Source organism: Rhinolophus hipposideros (genome assembly GCF_964194185.1).
Source record: "Rhinolophus hipposideros genome assembly, chromosome: 12".
Classification (NCBI taxonomy): domain Eukaryota; kingdom Metazoa; phylum Chordata; class Mammalia; order Chiroptera; family Rhinolophidae; genus Rhinolophus; species Rhinolophus hipposideros.
Window position 1 is genome coordinate 39,277,595 of NC_138058.1, and position 19,807 is coordinate 39,297,401.

General features: G+C 44.6%; 1 protein-coding gene across 3 annotated transcripts in view; it reads right to left on the minus strand.

Moving 5' to 3' along the window:
* Positions 1–19,807, minus strand: part of SPTBN1 (spectrin beta, non-erythrocytic 1) — a gene marked incomplete at its 5' end in the record, with an annotated part of 180,330 nt that overhangs the window by 100,275 nt on the left and 60,248 nt on the right. Inside the window, one exon of one of the 3 annotated variants that reach the window (XM_081069289.1) lies at positions 150–258. The exons of the other annotated variants lie outside the window; for them this stretch is intronic. Coding sequence (XP_080925415.1) covers positions 150–258 — 109 coding nt within the window. Of the gene's footprint in view, positions 1–149; positions 259–19,807 lie in introns of those variants that run through there. 3 annotated transcript variants of the gene reach the window in all.

Here is a 19,807-nt window from a genome sequence, read left to right on the forward strand (position 1 = left end):
ATGGGGTGCTCACTCCTAAGCAGTGAGTGGGGCCAGGCTTGCGGCCGCTCGTCTTTATTAGGGTCACGTACCGTATGGCCCGAACAGGGCCTCAGAACCCCCGTTGGGACGGCCCCAGGGCAGGCCTAACCTTTCGGAGAGGGGCTTACCTTGCAGCTGCTTGAATCTCCCTTCCAGCTGGTTGTAGTTGTAAGGCACCTGCCCCGTGTAAGCCGGCGACAGCGGCCCAGAGATGCTAGACGTCCTCTGCAATTCCATTATGCCCGGCGTAACGCCCTGGCGGGCTGCACGGTGGAAATCCCGCTCCGGCCCCCGCCTACCCCCATCCAACACGCAGCAGCTTCCGCGCGGCTTGGCTCCGGCCCCTGAGAAAAGGGCTGGACCTTAGGCAAGCCCCATTCCGGTCTGAAAGTCCAGCAGGGAGATCTGATAGGAAGTTGGCTGCAGGACAGTCCACTCCGCCCGGCCAGGAGTTACCACTTAAGCACCTAATTCCTTGTTGCTTTCCTTCCTTTTGTGGCCCTTGGCTAGAAGCTGCAAATAAATTACCCAGGAAGGGCGCGGGAGGACCGAGGGAAGGAGGCGCAATTCCAACTTAAAAATTTTTTAAAATATAGCCAATCTGAAGCATGGCAGGGTCGCCGAGCCTGGGAGCTCGCAGGAGCGGCGCACACACCTCCTCCCGGCCGCCGGTTTGTAATTTAATCAGGAGCCACTCGCCGTGAGCTGGGCGGTGATGTCACCTGATTAGCATAACAGCATTGTAGAGGAAACCAGGCTGTACCACAAGGAGGGGCGCGGGGGAGGCCGCAGGCCGGCGGCCCCCCACCCACCAGCCGCCCCTCCGCCCGCAGCCTCCGACCCCCCGGCCGGCCGGGCCCAGGACACGCCCGCCGCTGCGGTGGTACCTTCCCAAACAAAGCTGCTGGAATTACAATCTTTTGTTAAGAGCCTCACGTAACGGAAAAGTCTCCGATTACTATCACTTGAAAAGGAGGCGGCCGGGAGGGTCAGGAGCCCCGCAGGTCCCCGGCCCGGGGCGGCTCATCCACTATTTAGCGTCCGCGGAGATAATGCGACCACGCGGACCACGCACCTGGACGCGCGGGGCGGCCCTACTGCGCGGGCCCCAACCACCACGCGGCGGCAGCCCGCGCAGGCCACCGACTAAAAGTAACACAAAGTCACTCTGGACACTGCAGGGCCACGACGAGGGCAGGTGTGAGTTCAGGATGAGGGAAGACGCTTCTCAACAGACTTCTGCTTGCCATCACAAGATATTAAACCAGAGATTTTTCTGGGACAGCACTGGCTGGCCCGAGGGTAGTAATTCGATGCAAGATTTATGGGAGCACCGATTGTGGAAGAAAAGTACACAGGTAAATACCTCAAGGATCCCTTACCTGCGGGACTTTATGAACCAATGAGGAGATAAGAGGACAGACATTACCCTCAAATGTTACTTTGATTTGTAAAAAGAGCCCTCTAAGCTTTTGGCTTCTTCAAATTTTTAAAACTCTCCTTCCTAGCTGCTTCTCCCACCAAGCTCAACCAGAAATAAAATCCTCTACATAGAAAAGAAGAGTGATCAAATGTGTTCTTGGAAAATAATCGACCCTAGTTTATCCCCCACCCCCTTCCTCACTAACTACAGGCAGACAACTAATTACTAATTTGGTGTTTCCAGCATGGAGCCCTGCAGCTATACTCACTGAAGAAGGTTAGGATTGCAATCTGTACTAAAAAGGTGGGCCTCCACCCCAGGTTTACCTTAGTCCTGGGGGCACTGGTAATTCAAGCAACTGCATCCTGTCCAGGGCTAGAGATAAAACAAACCGAGAGTCTAGCTAACTGCTCAACTCTGAACCCCCACTCCTTCCATCCACACCACTGGGTTTGTAATACATCCAAATATCAGCCGTTTAGCTTTCTAAAGCCAGGCCCAGAATTCTAAGACATTTTTCATCACCCAAGATGTACAGCATTTTCTAAAGCCCTTTAATCACTGGTGGAATTCAGGTGGACAGCAAAATGTGGGGTACTGGAAGAAAGCACTTGACTTGGATTCCCAAGACCTGAGTTTCTAGTGCTGGCCAAGCCTCTTTAATCACCTACGACCTTAGAAGAAACCCTGGATTCTTTTCTCAACCTCCACTGTCAGACAGGGATAATTAATACCTACCTCAAGGTCACTGAGGGAATGATGTGAAAATGCCTTAAAATGGTCATACTATTCAAAATTAGGAGTATATTTTTCAAAATGCACCCCTTCTTGCATTCTTTCCCCCTCTCGTATCACATCAAGGCTACAAAGACTAGAATGGAAAATTTTCTCAGTTACGATCTTTTTATCAGGCCCCTCTTCACTCTTAAATATACTGGTGATGTGATAAGTCTCCATGTGTCCAGCTGTACGCACAGAAAATGAGATTGCAAAGTGCTTGCCAATTTACCACGCTTTATTTCTAATCTTTAAGCCACTTAGTGAATAGAGGAGGGGTCGCCACTCTTAGAGGCTCCCTTTCAGCTTCCTCTGGTATGGAGAAGTAGGTGAAATAAGCTTTCTTATTAGCCAGGTTACATACAGTGTGATGGAGGTAAAGGCTGGGACTACTGTAGCCAAACTCAATCCTAAAGAGCATTCTTAAAACAAGCCAGGCACGGTGAACACTTGCAAGTATTGGAAAGATAGGTTTTGAGGCTGTGTAAGGGTTTATAACCCTGCAGGGGCAGAAGGTGAGAAGAGGGAATCCATTTGGTGTGACAGAACCAGGCAGAAGCGGACACAAGCCTCATGGGTCATCTGACCACCTCCCACTCAGCAGGGGAGAGGTGGTGAAGGAAGGCCAGAGGCACTGGTTCTTTTATTCCATTCACTATTTACTGGACACCCACTGTGTGCAAGGCACATTGCCCAGTCCTTTGGAGGATTCCAAGATGATTGGGAGAGTTGCTGGCCAAAGGACATGGGGCAAATATGCAAACAGTCCAATCCTAAAAGAGAATAAGGGCTGGGGCGAGGAGGGTGGAATTCAGAGGACATGGAGGTCACCTCTGCCTAGGAAGGCAGGCAGGATCAGCTCCAAGAGGGATGGCATGAGGCCAGACCTGAGATTCAGGTAGACTATCAACAGGCTGGAAGGAGACGAAGTCACCTCTCTTTGTGGGGGGAAAGCCGCACAGTAAAGGCACCAACTGGTCTGTTCCAGGAACAGCTCCATGGAGTGCTACTGCTTGTCTGCAGCTTAAGGGACTGTTAGCCATGAGAGGCAGGCTTGCAGCTAAGCCTGCAGGGGCTGGGGACCTTTGCAGACTTTTGAGCCAGAGGAGGATGAGGGCTGGGCTGGGCTCTAGGGATGATTAGCCCAGCAGTGGTAGGTTAGAATGGGCAGAAAGGAAAGAGCCTGAAGGCAGTAAGGTCACTTAGGTAGTTACTGCAATTGTCTAGGTCAAAGGATGGGTCAGGGTGTGACAACATGAACAAAAAGGAATGGACTGTTGCAAGAGTTAATCCACAGGACTTTGGCAATAGACTGTATGTGGGAGGTTCAAAGGCAAGGGCTGAAGATGACTGTTGGGCTTTTGGAGTGGCTGTGGGGGTGCAGAGGAGGATTGAACATTTTCTTCTTCAGATGTGCTGAATCTGAGTTACCTGCAGCACCGTGGGGTGACGTCTCCAGAAGCAGTCAAGGATGTGGCACTAGACTCAAGGCTCAAGACACAGTCCTGCGCAGAGTGAGTGAGGGTTGTGACTGTAGTGGGCTTACGTCCAGGGAGGGAGGCAAGAGGCTAAGCACAGAGCTCTGGGGAAGGCCAGAGTCTGGGAGAAAGAAGAAACAGCAGTGGAGATACCAAAGGAGGTACAGAATGAAACCCAAGAGAGGAGAGAGCTACTCCAGCAATGCAAAAAGAACAAGGAACCGGAAGTCAGAGAAAAGAGAATCCAATGTGTGAAACAGGAGGTCAACAGCGTAATAAAAGCTGAAGCAAGGTTACAGGCAGTTAAAAGAACAAGAAGGTAGAAGTGTGAAGAGGAAACCACTGATTAGGAGCTAGGGGATCAGCGGGAGGGGTTCTGGGGCAGGGTCCAGGGGAGCACTCTGCACAGGTTTCCGCCCTAAGTTGGCAAAAATAGGAAAAGGCGAGTGGGAAAATGGCTCAAAGGTATGGGTGGAGCACTTAGCAGTATACTTACCTTCAGAGGCAGGAGGGAAAGGACTGAGACTCCCTGGAGGAAATAAAGCATTCAAAGGTGCTTGCCCAGCTCTAACTCAACAAACAAGAGGCCAGGGGTCCTACGCCCAGTTTTAGCTATAGTGATCTAAAAAGACTCCTAACTATATATACTGGTACTTATGGCAGAAACATGTAGCATGTGAATAGGATGATTAAGGGGCGTGAGACAGTTTTCAGAATGCTCAGTAGGCAACCAAGCTTTCTGTAGAAATAGACCCTGCAATTTTGGCCTCTCCCCTCAATCTTTTCTAAGCTAAAAAAACCCTACTCTCCCCTCACCCATCCCAAGGATATTGACACATGTGACCAACTCGGATAAGTTGTCGCGCCTGCCTTCAAGTTGCACCGAGATTCCACGGTGTAAAGAAAGACAGCCGTGACTGACTGGCAGTCAGCAATGGGATCGAAGCAACTGCAGCCCGAGTTAACATGCATCTGCCATCCATGGGATGCCAGAAAGGTGCAACCACATCCCTGCGGTTATGTGGGGACAGCACAAATTAGAAGTGCTGTGATGTGGTGGCAACACCCAAGTCCAGAGCCAGGTACTCAGGCTCACCCCAACTCGTGAGTGCCACCAAGAAGCTAAGTATCGTGAGTGCCACCAAGAAGCTAAGTACGTGCATTCACGGCTGACCTTCCCAAGGCCTAGCAATCCTCACCCACAAATCAAACAGATTGGGCTCTACTGTCATAAAAAATTCCTTCTGGTTCTAAATGTATTTATTAGTAATTTGGGTTCCCCCCCTCTTGACGACTGCTGTAGTCCCAATTATCACCAACGTATACATAAACTGCATGGCCATAACAACACCACCAGCACATTATTACAGCACGTTGTGGCTTACAATATGCTCTCACATTCGTTTTCACAAGTGACTAACCCTGGAAGGTAGGTATTGTGTCCACTTTGCAGATAAGGAAACTGAGGTTCAGAGATACAGTGCTTTGCCCAGGGTCCTACAGCTGGTGAGTGGCAGAGTCCCACCTGGACCTCAGACAGACCAAGCCTAGTGCTATTTCTCCTGGGTACTCAAAAGTATAATAGCAGCTCATTCATGGTTTCTAAGCTTCTCAGAAACACCATGAAACCTGGTAAGTGGTATGAAGAGAAACATAAAACCCAAGCAAGACTCTGCACAAACCTCTACAACACTTAGTTTGGGTCAGGGTCAAGCACATTCTCTTCTATGTTCACACACAAGTTCCTACATTGAGGGCTCTCTCTTGTTGTGAATTGGTTTGGTTTGATTTCTTTTCTCATCCTTGGTGGACCAGTACACTAAGATTCTATATGATTTAGCACATAACATGTGAATGGGAACACTAAGGGGGTGAGATTAAGCCTCTGTTTCAAGAGGCTTCATGTAGTGTGGGAAGTGGAAAAAAAAAAGAATGAAAGAATGCTTTCCTTGCATTGCAGCAAACTTGAAAGGGTAAACTACAGGGTGTTCATTTCCTGAACATCTAAACATTAGCAAGATTGAAAATGTCTGGGAGAGGATGGCCTCATGCTAAAATATGATGGGATTTGTACACATTCAAGGATTTGAAAAACCAACCCAAGAGCTGGGAAAGAAGTGGTGGGAACAGGGAGGGACAGGAAACCAACAAGGTTTAACACATAAACTGTTTTGCCAAATTCTCTGCCATTTTCTACTGCCGTTTCCAGATCCTAGCACTATCCGAGCAGCTATGATCAGTAGTCCTTAAACTACTCATAGAAGAAATTTCAAAAACGAATTCTACCCCACCTTGGACCATCTCTTCACCAAGGAGGCTACCAGCTGGAGGGTGTTGTAGGTCTCATGTGGAATCACTGACCTCAGGTTGGGAACCAGAGTGCAGTTTACTGCATCTTCTACCCCATGCAAACCATATCCCTTTGGATTTCTGGGCAAGGACAGTTTGGAATGACAGGACCAGTCCTGCACCTGGGAAGCACTCCCGAGCCCCATTCCCTTCTCTTTATCTCACCCCATTATGCACTGGGAAAGGCATATTCAAAATCATATTTTATGGACATAAAAGAAGTAACACCTCAGAGATAGCAACATAATACTCACTATAAAACAAGATACAAAGGGCCTATGTTTCTAGAAAGGCCAATGTTTGTTTGAGGTGGGGCTATCAGATTTGATTCTTCAGAACTTAAAATAACAAGAAGAAAAATTAAAAGGAAGGCTAAAGGTATGCTTCCATCTGTAGCAATTGCTATCTCTGTTCCTTGGAAGACATTATTTTTCTCTTTCTCTTTATACACACAAAATATCATCTAGCTATATGGCTGAATCTGAAATACCAGGAGCAAATCTAGTTTCCATTCATATTCTTTTCTTGTTTCTTGTTTCAAATGGTCACAGCAGAACCAAATACAAAGCACCTGACATCTATGCTGAGGAGGAAAATGTCAAGTTATACACAGTAACCAGCACCCAAGGTCCAGGGGAAGGAATGTAGTTTATTGAGTCTTCTACCCCAGGCAAACCTTATCCTTGCATTCTTATTTGTCTGTTATCTACACATGCAAAGCTTTCCTGTGTGGGCAAAAGTATGCCCCGGTCCAGAGGCCCCACCTTTGGCAAACAGGTGTTGCTATGTCTGTGAATGTAACACCAGTCAGAGCCAAGACGGCTCCTCTGCTACAGGTAGAGTGCTTTAAAGGAAAAGAGCATCCGAGGAATGCAGCTGGGGCCAGGCCTGCTCTTGCCCGGATTTCTGGTTCTGCTTCCCACCTCTAACATGGAGGGAAAAGGCCGACGCACATAGGTGTTCAGAGCCATGGGGCCAGAGTTTTACAAGGGGGCAGGTGGGACAGTGACTTCCTGTCACTGCTGCTTCCTGGTAGCACAGCTCATGGGGAAAAAAATAGGAAAAGAGGAAACATAAATCAATTCGTCATGACAACAGGCCTTTGGACCCTGCCCTCGGGTATTCCATCCGTGTCACCTTTTCCAGGAACTTAACATAGACTGGTTGTAATGAGAAAGGTGAAAAGAGCAGGTTGCACAGGCACCTGGAGAGGGAAGCAGGGACAGGAAGGGAGTGTCATTATCCAGACACAGGCCCCACACCTCTCCATCCACAGAGAAGAAAAGTGCGTCCATCCAACACGTTCTCAGCCCCACCAAGAGCACAGGTTATAGGAGGGACCCACCCACGAGGTTGTAAGAAGTGATTTCTTCTCTGCAGGCACTTTCGACCTAGGTGAGAAAATAGGACACACACCCCTACACGCACACACGCATGAACACGCAAATCCCAAGATGTGGTAGCACGTAGCAAATGAGGTTAGTGCTAGAAACAGAGTTTTAGTAAGTACCCTTCTGACCGGATCAACAACAGCGTTTCTCTACTTGGCTGAGAAAATGTTCTCTGTTGCTATGCCACACTACAATCCTAACGAAATCCCTGCCAACATGTGCCACACTAACACGAGAGTAGGGGTTATTCTACTTATTGATTGGGGGGAAGGGCTGTTATTTCTTGCTCTTTAAAACACAGGTCCCGATTACCTCGTTGCAATGCTACGGAACTACGTGTGCGGCCCTGGCATGTTAACACGCGAAATATTTTAAGAGTGCAGTCATTTTTTCCTCCTCAGCACCTGAGCTTCTGCTGATCTCTCGGTGAGATAGCACAGCGTCCTTCCCATAGGACTTTGCTAGGCAGCTACTCACTGGGCACAGGCCCTGAATAATTCATGGTCAGCCCGGTCACTCAGGAGCGCCAAGGCACGCCAGCTGCCATTAAGTGGGAGGCAGGCTCCAGGCTTACTGTAAAAGAATTAAATACTATCTACTATGTCTCAGACCTTCCTTACAGAAACAGACACTCCTTTCCTCTGTTCCTTTTCTCCCAGCTTTAAACCAGGAACTTTCCCTCTAGATCAGAGGAGGAGGGCAGGTCTCGAGCACACAGATGAGTGGGGAGAAGTGATGTCCTCATACAAGGGCACGGTAAGGACGTCATTCCCCCACTCAGGAAGAGATGACACTGTGCCTAACACAAGATAGATGTGTAGGACTGACTCAATAACTGTCAGTCCTCGTCCCTTCTTCCAACCTGTTCCTCTGCTCCAGCCAAACGGATCTGTGCTCCGCCACCTGTCATGGCCTTTCCCATCTCCCTGCCTCTGCTCTTGGTCTATCTAAAGTCCACCCACCTTTCAAGCCCAGCTGAAAACTTCCCTGTTCCAGGAAGGCTTCCCAGATGATCTCAGCTAGGATGATGGCTCCTTCACAGAAACCCTATATCATTCACCGTCAGCCCCCCTTGTCTGGCACCTCTCATGCCCTTCCTTAGAGAATTGCTTATCTCTTCCTCTGTACCAGTCTTATCTACCTAATTAAAATAATGGAAAGTGCACCAGTTACAGACTCAGGAGAAGTAAAAAAAAATGGACTCCAGTCTCAGCTTTGGACACCGACTGGCCTTGTGACTCTGTGCCGGTCCTTTGGCCTCTCCAATGCTCTCCCTAAAAATCAACAGGGCTGAAAGAGAGTCTCTACATCCTCTGGATATAATATTCTTAGAAATATATCATTATCTGTTTTAGGGCAGAGGCCAGCCTTATATAACCCTCACTCCACACTGCCTAACCCAGTATCTTCTAAGACACAGTTATTCCAAAGCGAATTCGCCATTTCAGAAGCCTGAACAGAGCAAAAGCACTGTGAGGGAGCTGGCACCACATGGTGAAGTGCAGAGCCTAGCCTACTCCACCACCCTTATGTAACACCCCCAGTCCATACCTTAATCCTTCACGATGAGAAGATGACTTAGAACTCCTAGCAGGTGTCAAGAAGGTCCTTTCACAATTCACCTACCTAAGCCAACCATCTCGTTTACAGACAAGGAAAGAGGCACAGAGCAACGTGCCCAGTGACACAGAGAGTTAGTTACTGCATACCAGAAACTAGAAAGCAGGCTTTCTGAATTCCTGCTGCCTCTCTCCTTTCGAGGGCAAATCTAAGGTCGAGGAAGCTGAGCACAAAGGAAGTGGCATGTATTTCTCCTGCTTCTCTGTCAGTGAAGTGGGAGCAGTGCTCAAAGTCCGAGAAAGCTCATCCTCACCCCCTCTTCCACCTCACCTTCCAGCGTCCAATACCACGCTGGCGCAGACAGGCTTGTACTAAGTAGATGACCCATATCTTTCCTTGTTCTTTGATGTCCCAACTTGTAGCACAGCAGAGAGAATGAGGACCCAGACTGTGGTACCCTGTTTCCCCAAAAATAAGACCCACCCAGACAATCAGCTCTAATGCATCTTTTGGAGCAAAAATTAAAATAAGACCTGGTCTAATTTACTATAATAAGACGAGGTCTTAGACTAGAATAGAATAGAACAGGACAGAATAGAATAGAATACCGGGTCTTATATTAATATTTGCTCCAAAAGACCATTAGAGCTGATTGTCCAGCTAGGTCTTACTTTCGGGGAAACACAGTATGGACTAGTAGTAGCTTCGATCTCATCCTCCCAGCCCAGGGCAGAACCAAACACACAGTCAGCCCCAATAAACTCTGTTGTTCAAAGACACTTTCTCTCAGTTTTCTGCATTGGACTTTTCTTCATTATTCTTATGATGTTCTGAGGAAAACATTTTTAAAAAATGTCTGACAAATGGGTTTATTCATTGTAACTGGAATTTTAATGACAGGTAAAGAATGAAGTGAGATCAGAGAAAGATTAATAAGCTTTTTTATAAAACCTGCCATGCTCACTTATAACCACCTATCCACTCACCTTATTATTACCATTTCTATCACCCTCTTAATTACCCTCTACCAAGAAAAACATGAATTGTGAGTACGATGGTGATTTCTCTCCACTATCCCTTATTTTAATGACATTATAAAAGCTGCAATGAAGGATGGGGAGAAATTGGAACGCTTGTGCATTGTTGGTGGGAATGTAGAATGGTGCCACTACTGTGAAAAACTGCTGTGATGGCTTTTCAAAAAATTAAAAATAGAATTACATTATGATCCAGCAATCCCACTTCTGGGTATATATCGGAAAGAACTGAAAGTAGAATCTCTAAGAGATATTTGCATACCCATGTTCACTGAAGCATTATTCACAAGAGCCAAGAGGTAGCAGCAACCTAAATGTCCATTGATGAATGAACAGATAAAGAAAATGTGGTGTGTACATACAATGGAATATTATTCAGCCTTAGAAAAGAAGGGAATCCTTGGGGCGGCCGATTAGCTCAGTAGGTTAGAGTGTGGTGCTCTTAACAACAAGGTTGCCGGTTCGATCCCCACATGGGCCATAATGAGCTGCACCCTCCACAACTATGTAGATTGAAACAATTATTTGAATTGGAGCTGATGGGTCCTGGAAAAACATACTTAAAATAAATAAAAGTTAAAACAAAAAAAAAGGGCAGGAAATCCTATCACATGCTATAACATGGAAGAAACTTGAAGACACTGTGCTAAGTCATTACGAGGACATTATGAAATAAGTTAGTCCCAAAAAGATGGCTACTGTATGTTTCCACTTATATGAGGTATTCAGCATAGTCAAACTCATAGAAACAGAAAAGTAGAAGAGTGGATGCCAGGAGCTGAGGAAGGGGGAATTGGCGAGTTATTCAATGGATGTAGTTTCAGTTTTGAAAGAAGAAAATGTTCTAGAGCTCTGCTACACAACAATGTGAATATAGCTAACACTACTGAACTGTACACTTAACAATGGTTAAGATGCTATGTTTTATGCTATTTATTTCCCACCATAATTAAACATTAAAAAAAGAAAAGCTTCAATAAAGATTCAAGCAGAATTCACTACTGGGCATGGGAAGAAACAGCAAACCCAAAGCCATGTGTTACATGTCTATGACTCTGAAGTTCAAACTAAATGTTCTCAAATGCTATCAATCAAACACACTCATTCCTCCAAGTCCTCTCTTCAATCTCCAAGAAAAAAAGAAAAAAGAAAAAACTTTATGGGATTCCTGCCAACTCTCATCTTGACAACAAAAGGCCTGACAAATTAGTTGTTGACTCCAAACCGCCTCCAAGCCTCACATCTGCGTACAGCACTACAAAGAAACCTCCCTTTACCACCGATTACCACTGGTGTCAGGCCTGATGATCTCTACAAGGCCAACATTTACAAAATTGTTCAAAACCTTTATTTTTCAGTCACCATCTTTGAGATCCAGTCCCTGAAACACAAAAGTAATCAATTGGTAGCTTAGGACTCGTCAGTGGCAACACATCACAGTTAAGCAGACATGTACGCATTTATACAATTTGTGTGTGTGTATGTGTGCATACGTGTGCATGTACAGGCCCACATGCACACAGGAGCACCTTGGCTGATATTAAATAGACAAGTTTACCTTATTCCTAAGGTTTTGTGATACTCTATCATCAACTATCCTGAAATATTTAGACTTGCTCACCCAGGTAAGAACATTGATATCCTGTCAATGTGGGCACGTGCATAGTTTTCTATTACGGATAATTTTAGGGCAATGAGGGCTCATGAAACAACGGACTAAATAAGGTTCTTACTGATTAAAACACTGTCCTTCTATTCTGCCGATTAAAGATTATGGCAAAAATCATTACACAGGAAAGGGGCCTGTAATTTGGAGTGGTTATAATCAAAGTCTTGTTAATACTCTCCAAGAGCCTGCGTTTCTGACTCATGAAACATAAAACGTTAACATGAAAAAAAATCAACAAGAGACTGGGACTTGAGTTAGTCACAAGGCACGCATTATTTCCTGGACAAGGACAAAGGTTGCTCTCTTCACTATCCCCACACACAGCTCGCATCTCCCTGTGTACACAGAAACCACCGGGAAAAGAGGCCAAACTCACCCTGGTAACCACAGGAAGTCAGCCTACTAACTCCCCAGGAGCCCACACACAATTAGAGGCCTTAAGGCACCTTACTATCTAACCAGGCCACCCCCTTGTTTCTCAAGTGAGGAAACTGAGGCTGAGAGAGGCGAGATGATTTCTCTCAAGTCTCAACTAGCCACGCCCCCTGGCACCTAGATCTCTGGATGGCAGTAACAGTACGGACACGGCCCCCTTTCTGAAGCCACTTTTGTAAATGCCATAAAAAAGCTTTGTGACCTGAAAACCGTTTTCCCTAGATTTTAATGTCCATCTGCTGGCTCTTCTCTAACGGAAGAACAGTAGGCATGTGAAATGGAGTATCCGGCTCCTACTGTCATTGGATGGGGTCTGAGGACACCTTCACTCATTTGATTTCATTCTTCCTTAAATAAAAACGGGCCCCTTTTCAAAATTCAAGTTGTTTGTACAACATACCTAGTCATAACCAGGTATATTTTATATCTCCATATCTTACAATATCGCCATATCTTTTCAGTGTACTATTTAACACAAATACATACACTGTTTGTATGTTTGACCCTTTTTTAACACATATAGGTCAATAGACCTCCCTTTTTCAACTGGTCACACTTCTCTTGCGCTTGACAGTCAGAAACAAAAAGACAGAATACTGTAAAATATCTGATTCTTACTCTCAGCTTTCCTATTAAATATAGGTAGTGTTTGGCTCTAGTGGGAAAGGTTTTAATACGCTCAATCACCACTGATGTCATCAAATGAGTATTCATTCCTTAAAACAAATAAACAAACAAAAAGCTTTGCTCTGATTTCTGTTTCTCCAATAGTTATAATCTTCTATACTCAAGGTATGTCAAAGTCTTTTAATTTAATTTTTTTATTAGCAAGCAACGTAATAGTTAGATGTTTAAACCTCTCATAAAGAGATAACCCCCCTCCCTCAACCTCTGACGTCATATATAGCTGTTACAATACCACTGACTATCTTCCCTATGCTCTACTCCACATCCCGGGACTATATAAACCTATATATTTAGTTATAGTTGAAATTCAGTATTATTCTACTTCAGCTTCAGGTGTCTAGCGCATTGGTCAGGCATCTACACAGTCTATGACGTGATCCACCTGATAAGTCCTGTGCCCATCTGGCACATTACATGACGGTATCTATAAGACTTATTCATAATTCTCTAATATAGAGTAATTGTAGGGAGAGATACAAAATTTTTTTCTTTCATGAATTAAAGGGCATTCAGAGATCTACAAATATCTATGCAAAGGACAGCAATTTCCCAAAGAGTTAGGAAAGGCAGGTCAAAGACAGGCATTGGAGGCTTTCAATTACCACCCTGGAACGCAGGGGCCTCTGATTTATAGTACTAGTAAGGCAGGCAGGCTGGAGAAAACAACCACCCAATGCGGAAAATCTCAGGTTGAAATCTGTAAAATGTGGTTAATGCTCCCTACCAAAGACTGCTCTTAATATGACAGTAATATTTTTATAATCTTCTCCAAGGTGAAAGTGATCACAAATTTCAAGTATCATAAATAATCCCCCTGAAAACCTAGCACTATTTCTTTATTATACCCTGACATCAAACTACAGCTTTCTCAACAAAGAGGAAGAGAGTACTAAAGTTAAATAACCCCCACGAAGGACCAACCTCTTCTAGTACAGCCAGTCTATTTGACTTGGGATTTTCTATGCAGAGCACGTCCCTCTCCCACTCAGGATTATAGGTCTCCCACTCCTATCTCCATGTAAGGTTGTTTTCATTGTGTTTCCAGCCTCCCAGAAGAAGGTACTAGTCACAGATGCCCTCTAAAAGGCACAGCAAACAAAGCCCCAGGTCACCACTCTTCAGGCCATTGAACATGTTCTTTTGGATGATCCTGCTTTTCCACCTTCTAATCTTCCCACCTCGCATTAGCGTAATATCTCTCAGTACTGAAGGCCTCCTTGCAAGAGAAGAGAGGAGCCCTCTTTTCAGAAGATGGATTTTCATTATGAAATGTTGTAATTAACACCTCACAACAGGCCTACTGTGTGCACACCCTGAGCTAGGTAATTTGCCCGGTTCTTTCAAGCTCTCACAACAATCCCACAAGGTACATACTGTCATTCTCAGCCTTCAGAAGTAACTTGCCCATTAACTCAGAGCAGGCATTTGTTCTTGGACCCCAGGTAGCTAAAGCATTCTTCCTATCTCAGCATCAGCCCTGAGCTGGGCAGTCCTGGATGCCTAAACTCAAACCTGGAATGCCCAGGTGCTCGGGCCCCAACATGCACGAGGACAGGCAAACAGAGAGCCTCAGGGACCATACAGTTTCCAAAGGCTGCAGAGAATATAGATAAATATGAACTAAGGAAAATGTGATACAATCCCAAAAACTGGAGGCCACGTCATAGAGCCTCCCCCTTCCAAAAGTCTAAACAGTGGTCTGCTGTGCAGATTCATGACCAAAATACCAGACACGACCTTCACCTACCCCAATTACATGGCACCCAGAAGAAAAACTTGACCTGTGGCTTCCTATAACCCAAACCAAATTCCTCCCTCCTGCCTTTCCCGTACCCTTCGCAGACCACTGGAGAGCACATCCTGAGGATTCTAATTCCTTGCCCTCTCAAGCCCTTTGCCACCTTCTCAGTTTCAGGGCCTCCTCCTCATCTTTTCCCTGGAAAAACATGACAGTCTTCTAAAATGGCTTCCCTTCTTCTAGCCATTCTCCTCTCTCAGGCACCCTCCACAGTGTTTCCAGTGGGTTCCTACCAAGCTAGACACAAGTCAAATCCTACTATTCGCTTCACCCTCACCAGTGGTTCTCAGGAGCCTCAGGATTCCCGGGGATAGAAACCTCGAGGAGGCCACGCTTTCAGCCAAAGTGATTCTGAGTTTGCCATTTTACATATGGAGGTAACAAATCAAATTCTATTTGAAAATAAAAATTCTCCTGTGCTAAATGTTGAAAATCACTGACCAAAATAATAAAGGCTAAAGTCCTCGGCATGGCATTCAAGGCCCCACCCGTGTCTGCTCCTATGGTTCTACCGTGAGCCCCTTCTGCTCCAGCATGTGGCTCCCTGAGGAAGCCAGGCACCGCTTTCAGCCTAAAATTCCATTCCATCCACTGACATTGCCTCTCTGCTGTGAGAAGTATAAATCTTTCCTGTTGACCACAGACTCGTTTTCACCTAATCAGCTATCTTTGTATTTCTAACACTCATCACAGAGCCTAACAAATAGTAGGTACTCAGTAAATATGTCCCTCATTCATTCACTAATAAATGGATGAAACAAAAACAATCGAATACCACTCCACTCTAATAATCATGATTCACAAAGCTTAAAAGGAGAGACTATTTAGATGTCTTTTTAAACATACCTGCTACCACAGGGTTTTCCAACACCATTCGTTACAAAATCTAATCCATGGATGAATACTAGCATTAAAACAAAAATGGAACAGAATAGAAAAAAATATCACATACCACAAGTGAACACTACTTTGTGAAACTTAAATGCGAGTGGATACACACACACAAATATCCGACATACGTAAATGTCCGTATGGACTAGGTTGCCATGTAAACTGTATCTCTTACTGATACCGTGCTCACATTGTTTTCTTTCAAAATCTCAAGTCAGTTATAGACTATATCAACATGGTTACTCTTGAAATCCTCCATTCAGTTTTTAAAACAGTAGAAACTTCATCCCATGATAAAATTCAGTTCAGACAATAATGGTGTTGGGAGTGCCAATTGAAATGGCTCCCTAATTTGTGAGGGAGTTTAAAAAAAAGGATATACATGTGGGCATGCCTGAAGATTATGGCTGATTAAATAAAGGCACAAAGAAAGCCGCACGAGCACACCTGTTAATTCAGTGCTGGGGTTTTGGGTTTCGAATTAGTATCAAGTGTGTCCTCCAACCTTGCCTCCCTTCCATCCTGTATTTCTCAAGGCAGTTTTGAATACCTCTACATTATTTACGAGCATCCCTACTAATACTGGCCTTCCTTCAAATGCCGGGAGACAATTCCATGGGTGGTGTGCTCACAGCAGAAGCTGGAAATGCACACTAATCCTCTGTAGAGAGACCAGTTCCAAGTATAAAAATTTGTGTTTTCACAGTAGAAGACATATAAAGGGCTAACAGATTTGGTGGGTAAACTTATCTCTCCAAAATCAGTATATAAAACAGCTTTGGGACTACCAATCCATGGAACTGTCAAAGCCATATCCCCGGCTCCAGAGAAAGGTGAAAACAGACCATAGGGCCAAGCTGCCTAGGAAGTTAGATTGATTTGTTTCTGACAACCACAGAAGAAAAGACTTAAATCACTTATCAGTTAAAACAACAACAATGACAACAGCACCAGCCTGAGGGGCACAGGAATGACCTTTAGCTGTCAGAGATATATAAAATAGAAGTATTCTAGGCACCATACACTTCAATTAAAGCATTCCATTCCTGGTCATTGTTGGCCATCGCATTCCCTGTCCTTAAAGTCACAAAACTGGATTCCAGGAGGAAAACTGTGGCCAGCATTTATAAATATGTAATGAACCATTAAATTATCTAATGCCAACCGCTGGCATCCACTCGAGGCTAAAGATGACACATAGGAAAACAAGCAACCAGCAGGCTGACCTAGGAGTGAGAGTGCCCCTTTAGAGATGCTCTCTTTCCCCAAAAGCACCACGAATCATGGCATCCAGGAAACATGGAAGGTAAAGAGGGAAAAGGCCCAGAAGGTAGTGACCTGAAGAAGAAGCAGGAAATTAAATAAATCTTACGCTTTAGCTCTTTTGACCAAAAAAAGGTAAAACCCAGCCCCATCCCTAAAGATAATTCCTTTTAAAAGTTCGATGCATATCTTTTGAGATATTTTCTGTGTACGTTATTGAAAACACTTCTTTTTTTCTCTCTAGTAATTAACTTACGAAAGACCAGTTGATGGTTAGAATCTGGCGTTTAATCTTTGTCCCTCCAACGAGTATGTATTTGTCATCTTAGGTTTGCATTCCTGAAGGACCTGATTTCCCTACTGCAATGTTAACTTATAGAGATGCTTTTGTAAGTTTGGGAAGACATTGTTTGTAAGCCAGTACAAACCATTACACAGCGAAGGGAACACCCTTCACACAAGGCTCTCAGTTTGGCCCCTGTCTCCTTTTGTGCTTGGTTTGGTGAAGGGTAAATGTTCCCTGTCCACTTCTGTAGTGTTTGGATATTATCTTTTTCTCGATGCCTTGCACTGTAATATACAAGGTGAAAGCACCTAATTGCATTCAGGCTTACCTGAGGTGCTGAAAGAAACAGTACTCATCGTCACTGTCGTCAAGTTTAGTAACCAGCTCCAAAGAATATGGATACACCCACCATGAAAACACATAGGGAACTCAAAAGACTCGGGGAGTAGGGTACAGAATAACAAAAGCCAAATAAATGTCTTGAAAAGGTCAGTGTGGACCCTTTGGACCCAGGAGAGAGGGCTCCATGGGGCAGCTGAGGGCTCAGGCTGGAGACAGTGGAGAGGGCCTGGGTTTCCTGAAGACGTACAAGGCAATCCAGCAGGTACCATAGCGCAGGGAGGGTCTGGGGACCTGACAAACAGCACAGTGTCTCCCTGACTCCAGTCCACCTGCTTCTTAAGATGCCTACAGACACAATCACGTGGCTAATAAAGCACTTTCACATACATGTTCAAGAAATCTGAGGAGTCTGAAGACATTTAAACCTGTGTGGCAAAATTTTTATCAGCCTCACCCAGTAAGATGGGCCCATCACCCAATTATTTTATTACCTTAGGGCTCTGAAAATTCACAAGATTGCAGAAAAGAGGTCAAAACTCAGAGCTTAGCAAATTCCTTTCAAGATTACCTAATTGTGAAAAATGGACATGTTTATCAACCAGAGAAGGAAACGGCTAACATTCAGGTTTGGGGGAAGTATCACCACACTTTTATGTAATACTGTCACATTCACTGCTCGTTGTATACACACAGGAATGTGTATACTCTAGAGACGGTGCTGGCCCTTGAGGTCTCAAGAAGGAGGAATGAGATAGATTGTTTCCAAGTCACAAAACCTCAAGAAAATTCCTAAGTTAGTAACTTAGGTGTAAATTAAGCACCTTACTAGACGCAACTTCCAAAGATTAAAGTGCTGTTTGTTTCTCTGTTAACTTTCTTTGTTTGAAGATCTTAAAGGAAGCTGTACAGTATTGCTTGCTTTTTTTTAAAGGAAGCAATCAGTCAATGGTGACCATCACCTTGTCATTTTATAAAATAGTTTTATGTCTGAATCAGGAACATCAATATCTGAAAACATGTTGTGAACATTTATTGTTCTTTATTGTCATCTGCCCAGTACCCACCACACCCGGATTTGAGAAAAGCTCCATGTGGTTCCAGGAAGAGCTGCCATGTTCTTATATCCCTCCATATCCCACAGCGCAGTTCACTGGTTCAGCAGTAGCCCCGAACCAAAGCCTAGTAAACTGTAGTCTCCCTATCAAACATGCCCAATGTTTCCAAATTGAACTAGAAAAATGGGGCAAGTGGTGGGTAGCAAGGTCCAGGAGGCAGATGGCAACCATATTTCCTATCACCTGGAAGACCACCTACAAAAGGAGAAGCAAAAGCAAAAAATTGAGAGACGGAAAGCCTTAATTTCTGTTATTCCAGGGCTTCTTTGCACTTAGTTTCTCCTCAGATTGGCTGTTTAACTCTTCCCTTGATCATGCAAGATACCCCAGTATCTTTCCCTTAAAGTCCTAATATAAAGTACCTTCCCCCATCATGTCAGAATTCTGGATTAGAAATGCTACCCGTAGCCTCCAACTGTCAGCCAAATGCCCTCTAAGCTGTGGATGGATGGGGCTGGTACATTCATTCAAATGGCTTCCTGCTCTTCACCAATGTGGTGAATACCTCTTTTCTAAGTAATCATTTGTGAGTATCCAGTTGTTTGTAACCTGGTATAAAAAGACTATCTGGGCAAATCACAGCCCTATCTCCTCACAGAAATTGGAACTAGAGAAAACCAGGATGAGTCATTTAGCAACGAACTCAAAAGAGCAAAGGTTGGCTGGACATAGAGTTTGAACTACAGCATATCAAAGCCATGTGAGCTGAGTTCTGAGAGAGCAGACACTATGACTCTGCAGATGGCCCCAGTGAATGAGGCCCATGGTCCATCTGCAAGATGGAGAATGGAGAATGCCTCCAGGTCTTCAGCAGACTCAGTCACTAATGGATTTCTGTGTTCCGTGCACCTGAAACTCTACAATAACCCTCCTCCTTTCCTCCCCTACTCCCCACCACACACACATACCTTTTTTGTACTCATATAACTCCAGTGAATCTCTGCCTCTGACAACCAAAAAGGACTAACCCCAAATAATTTTGAATGCAGGATTGTTTTCAGAGAAGCCAATCAGCAGACAGAGACCAAATGCTTGTTACTACATAAGACCCCTTCCACTGGATTACTATTTAATGTGATCATGTCAAAACAACTGATGAATATACAGATTAATAATCAAAACCATCTTCTTAATCAATTGGTGTCAAAAATCAAAATGTATTTTAATAAACTACTTCACATCTACCCAGCATCAATTTTCTCCACAAATTAGAAAATTAAATTGAATGGTATCACTGAATATGGTGATTAACTAAAACCTCAGATATCTGAATTCCACTGTTAAT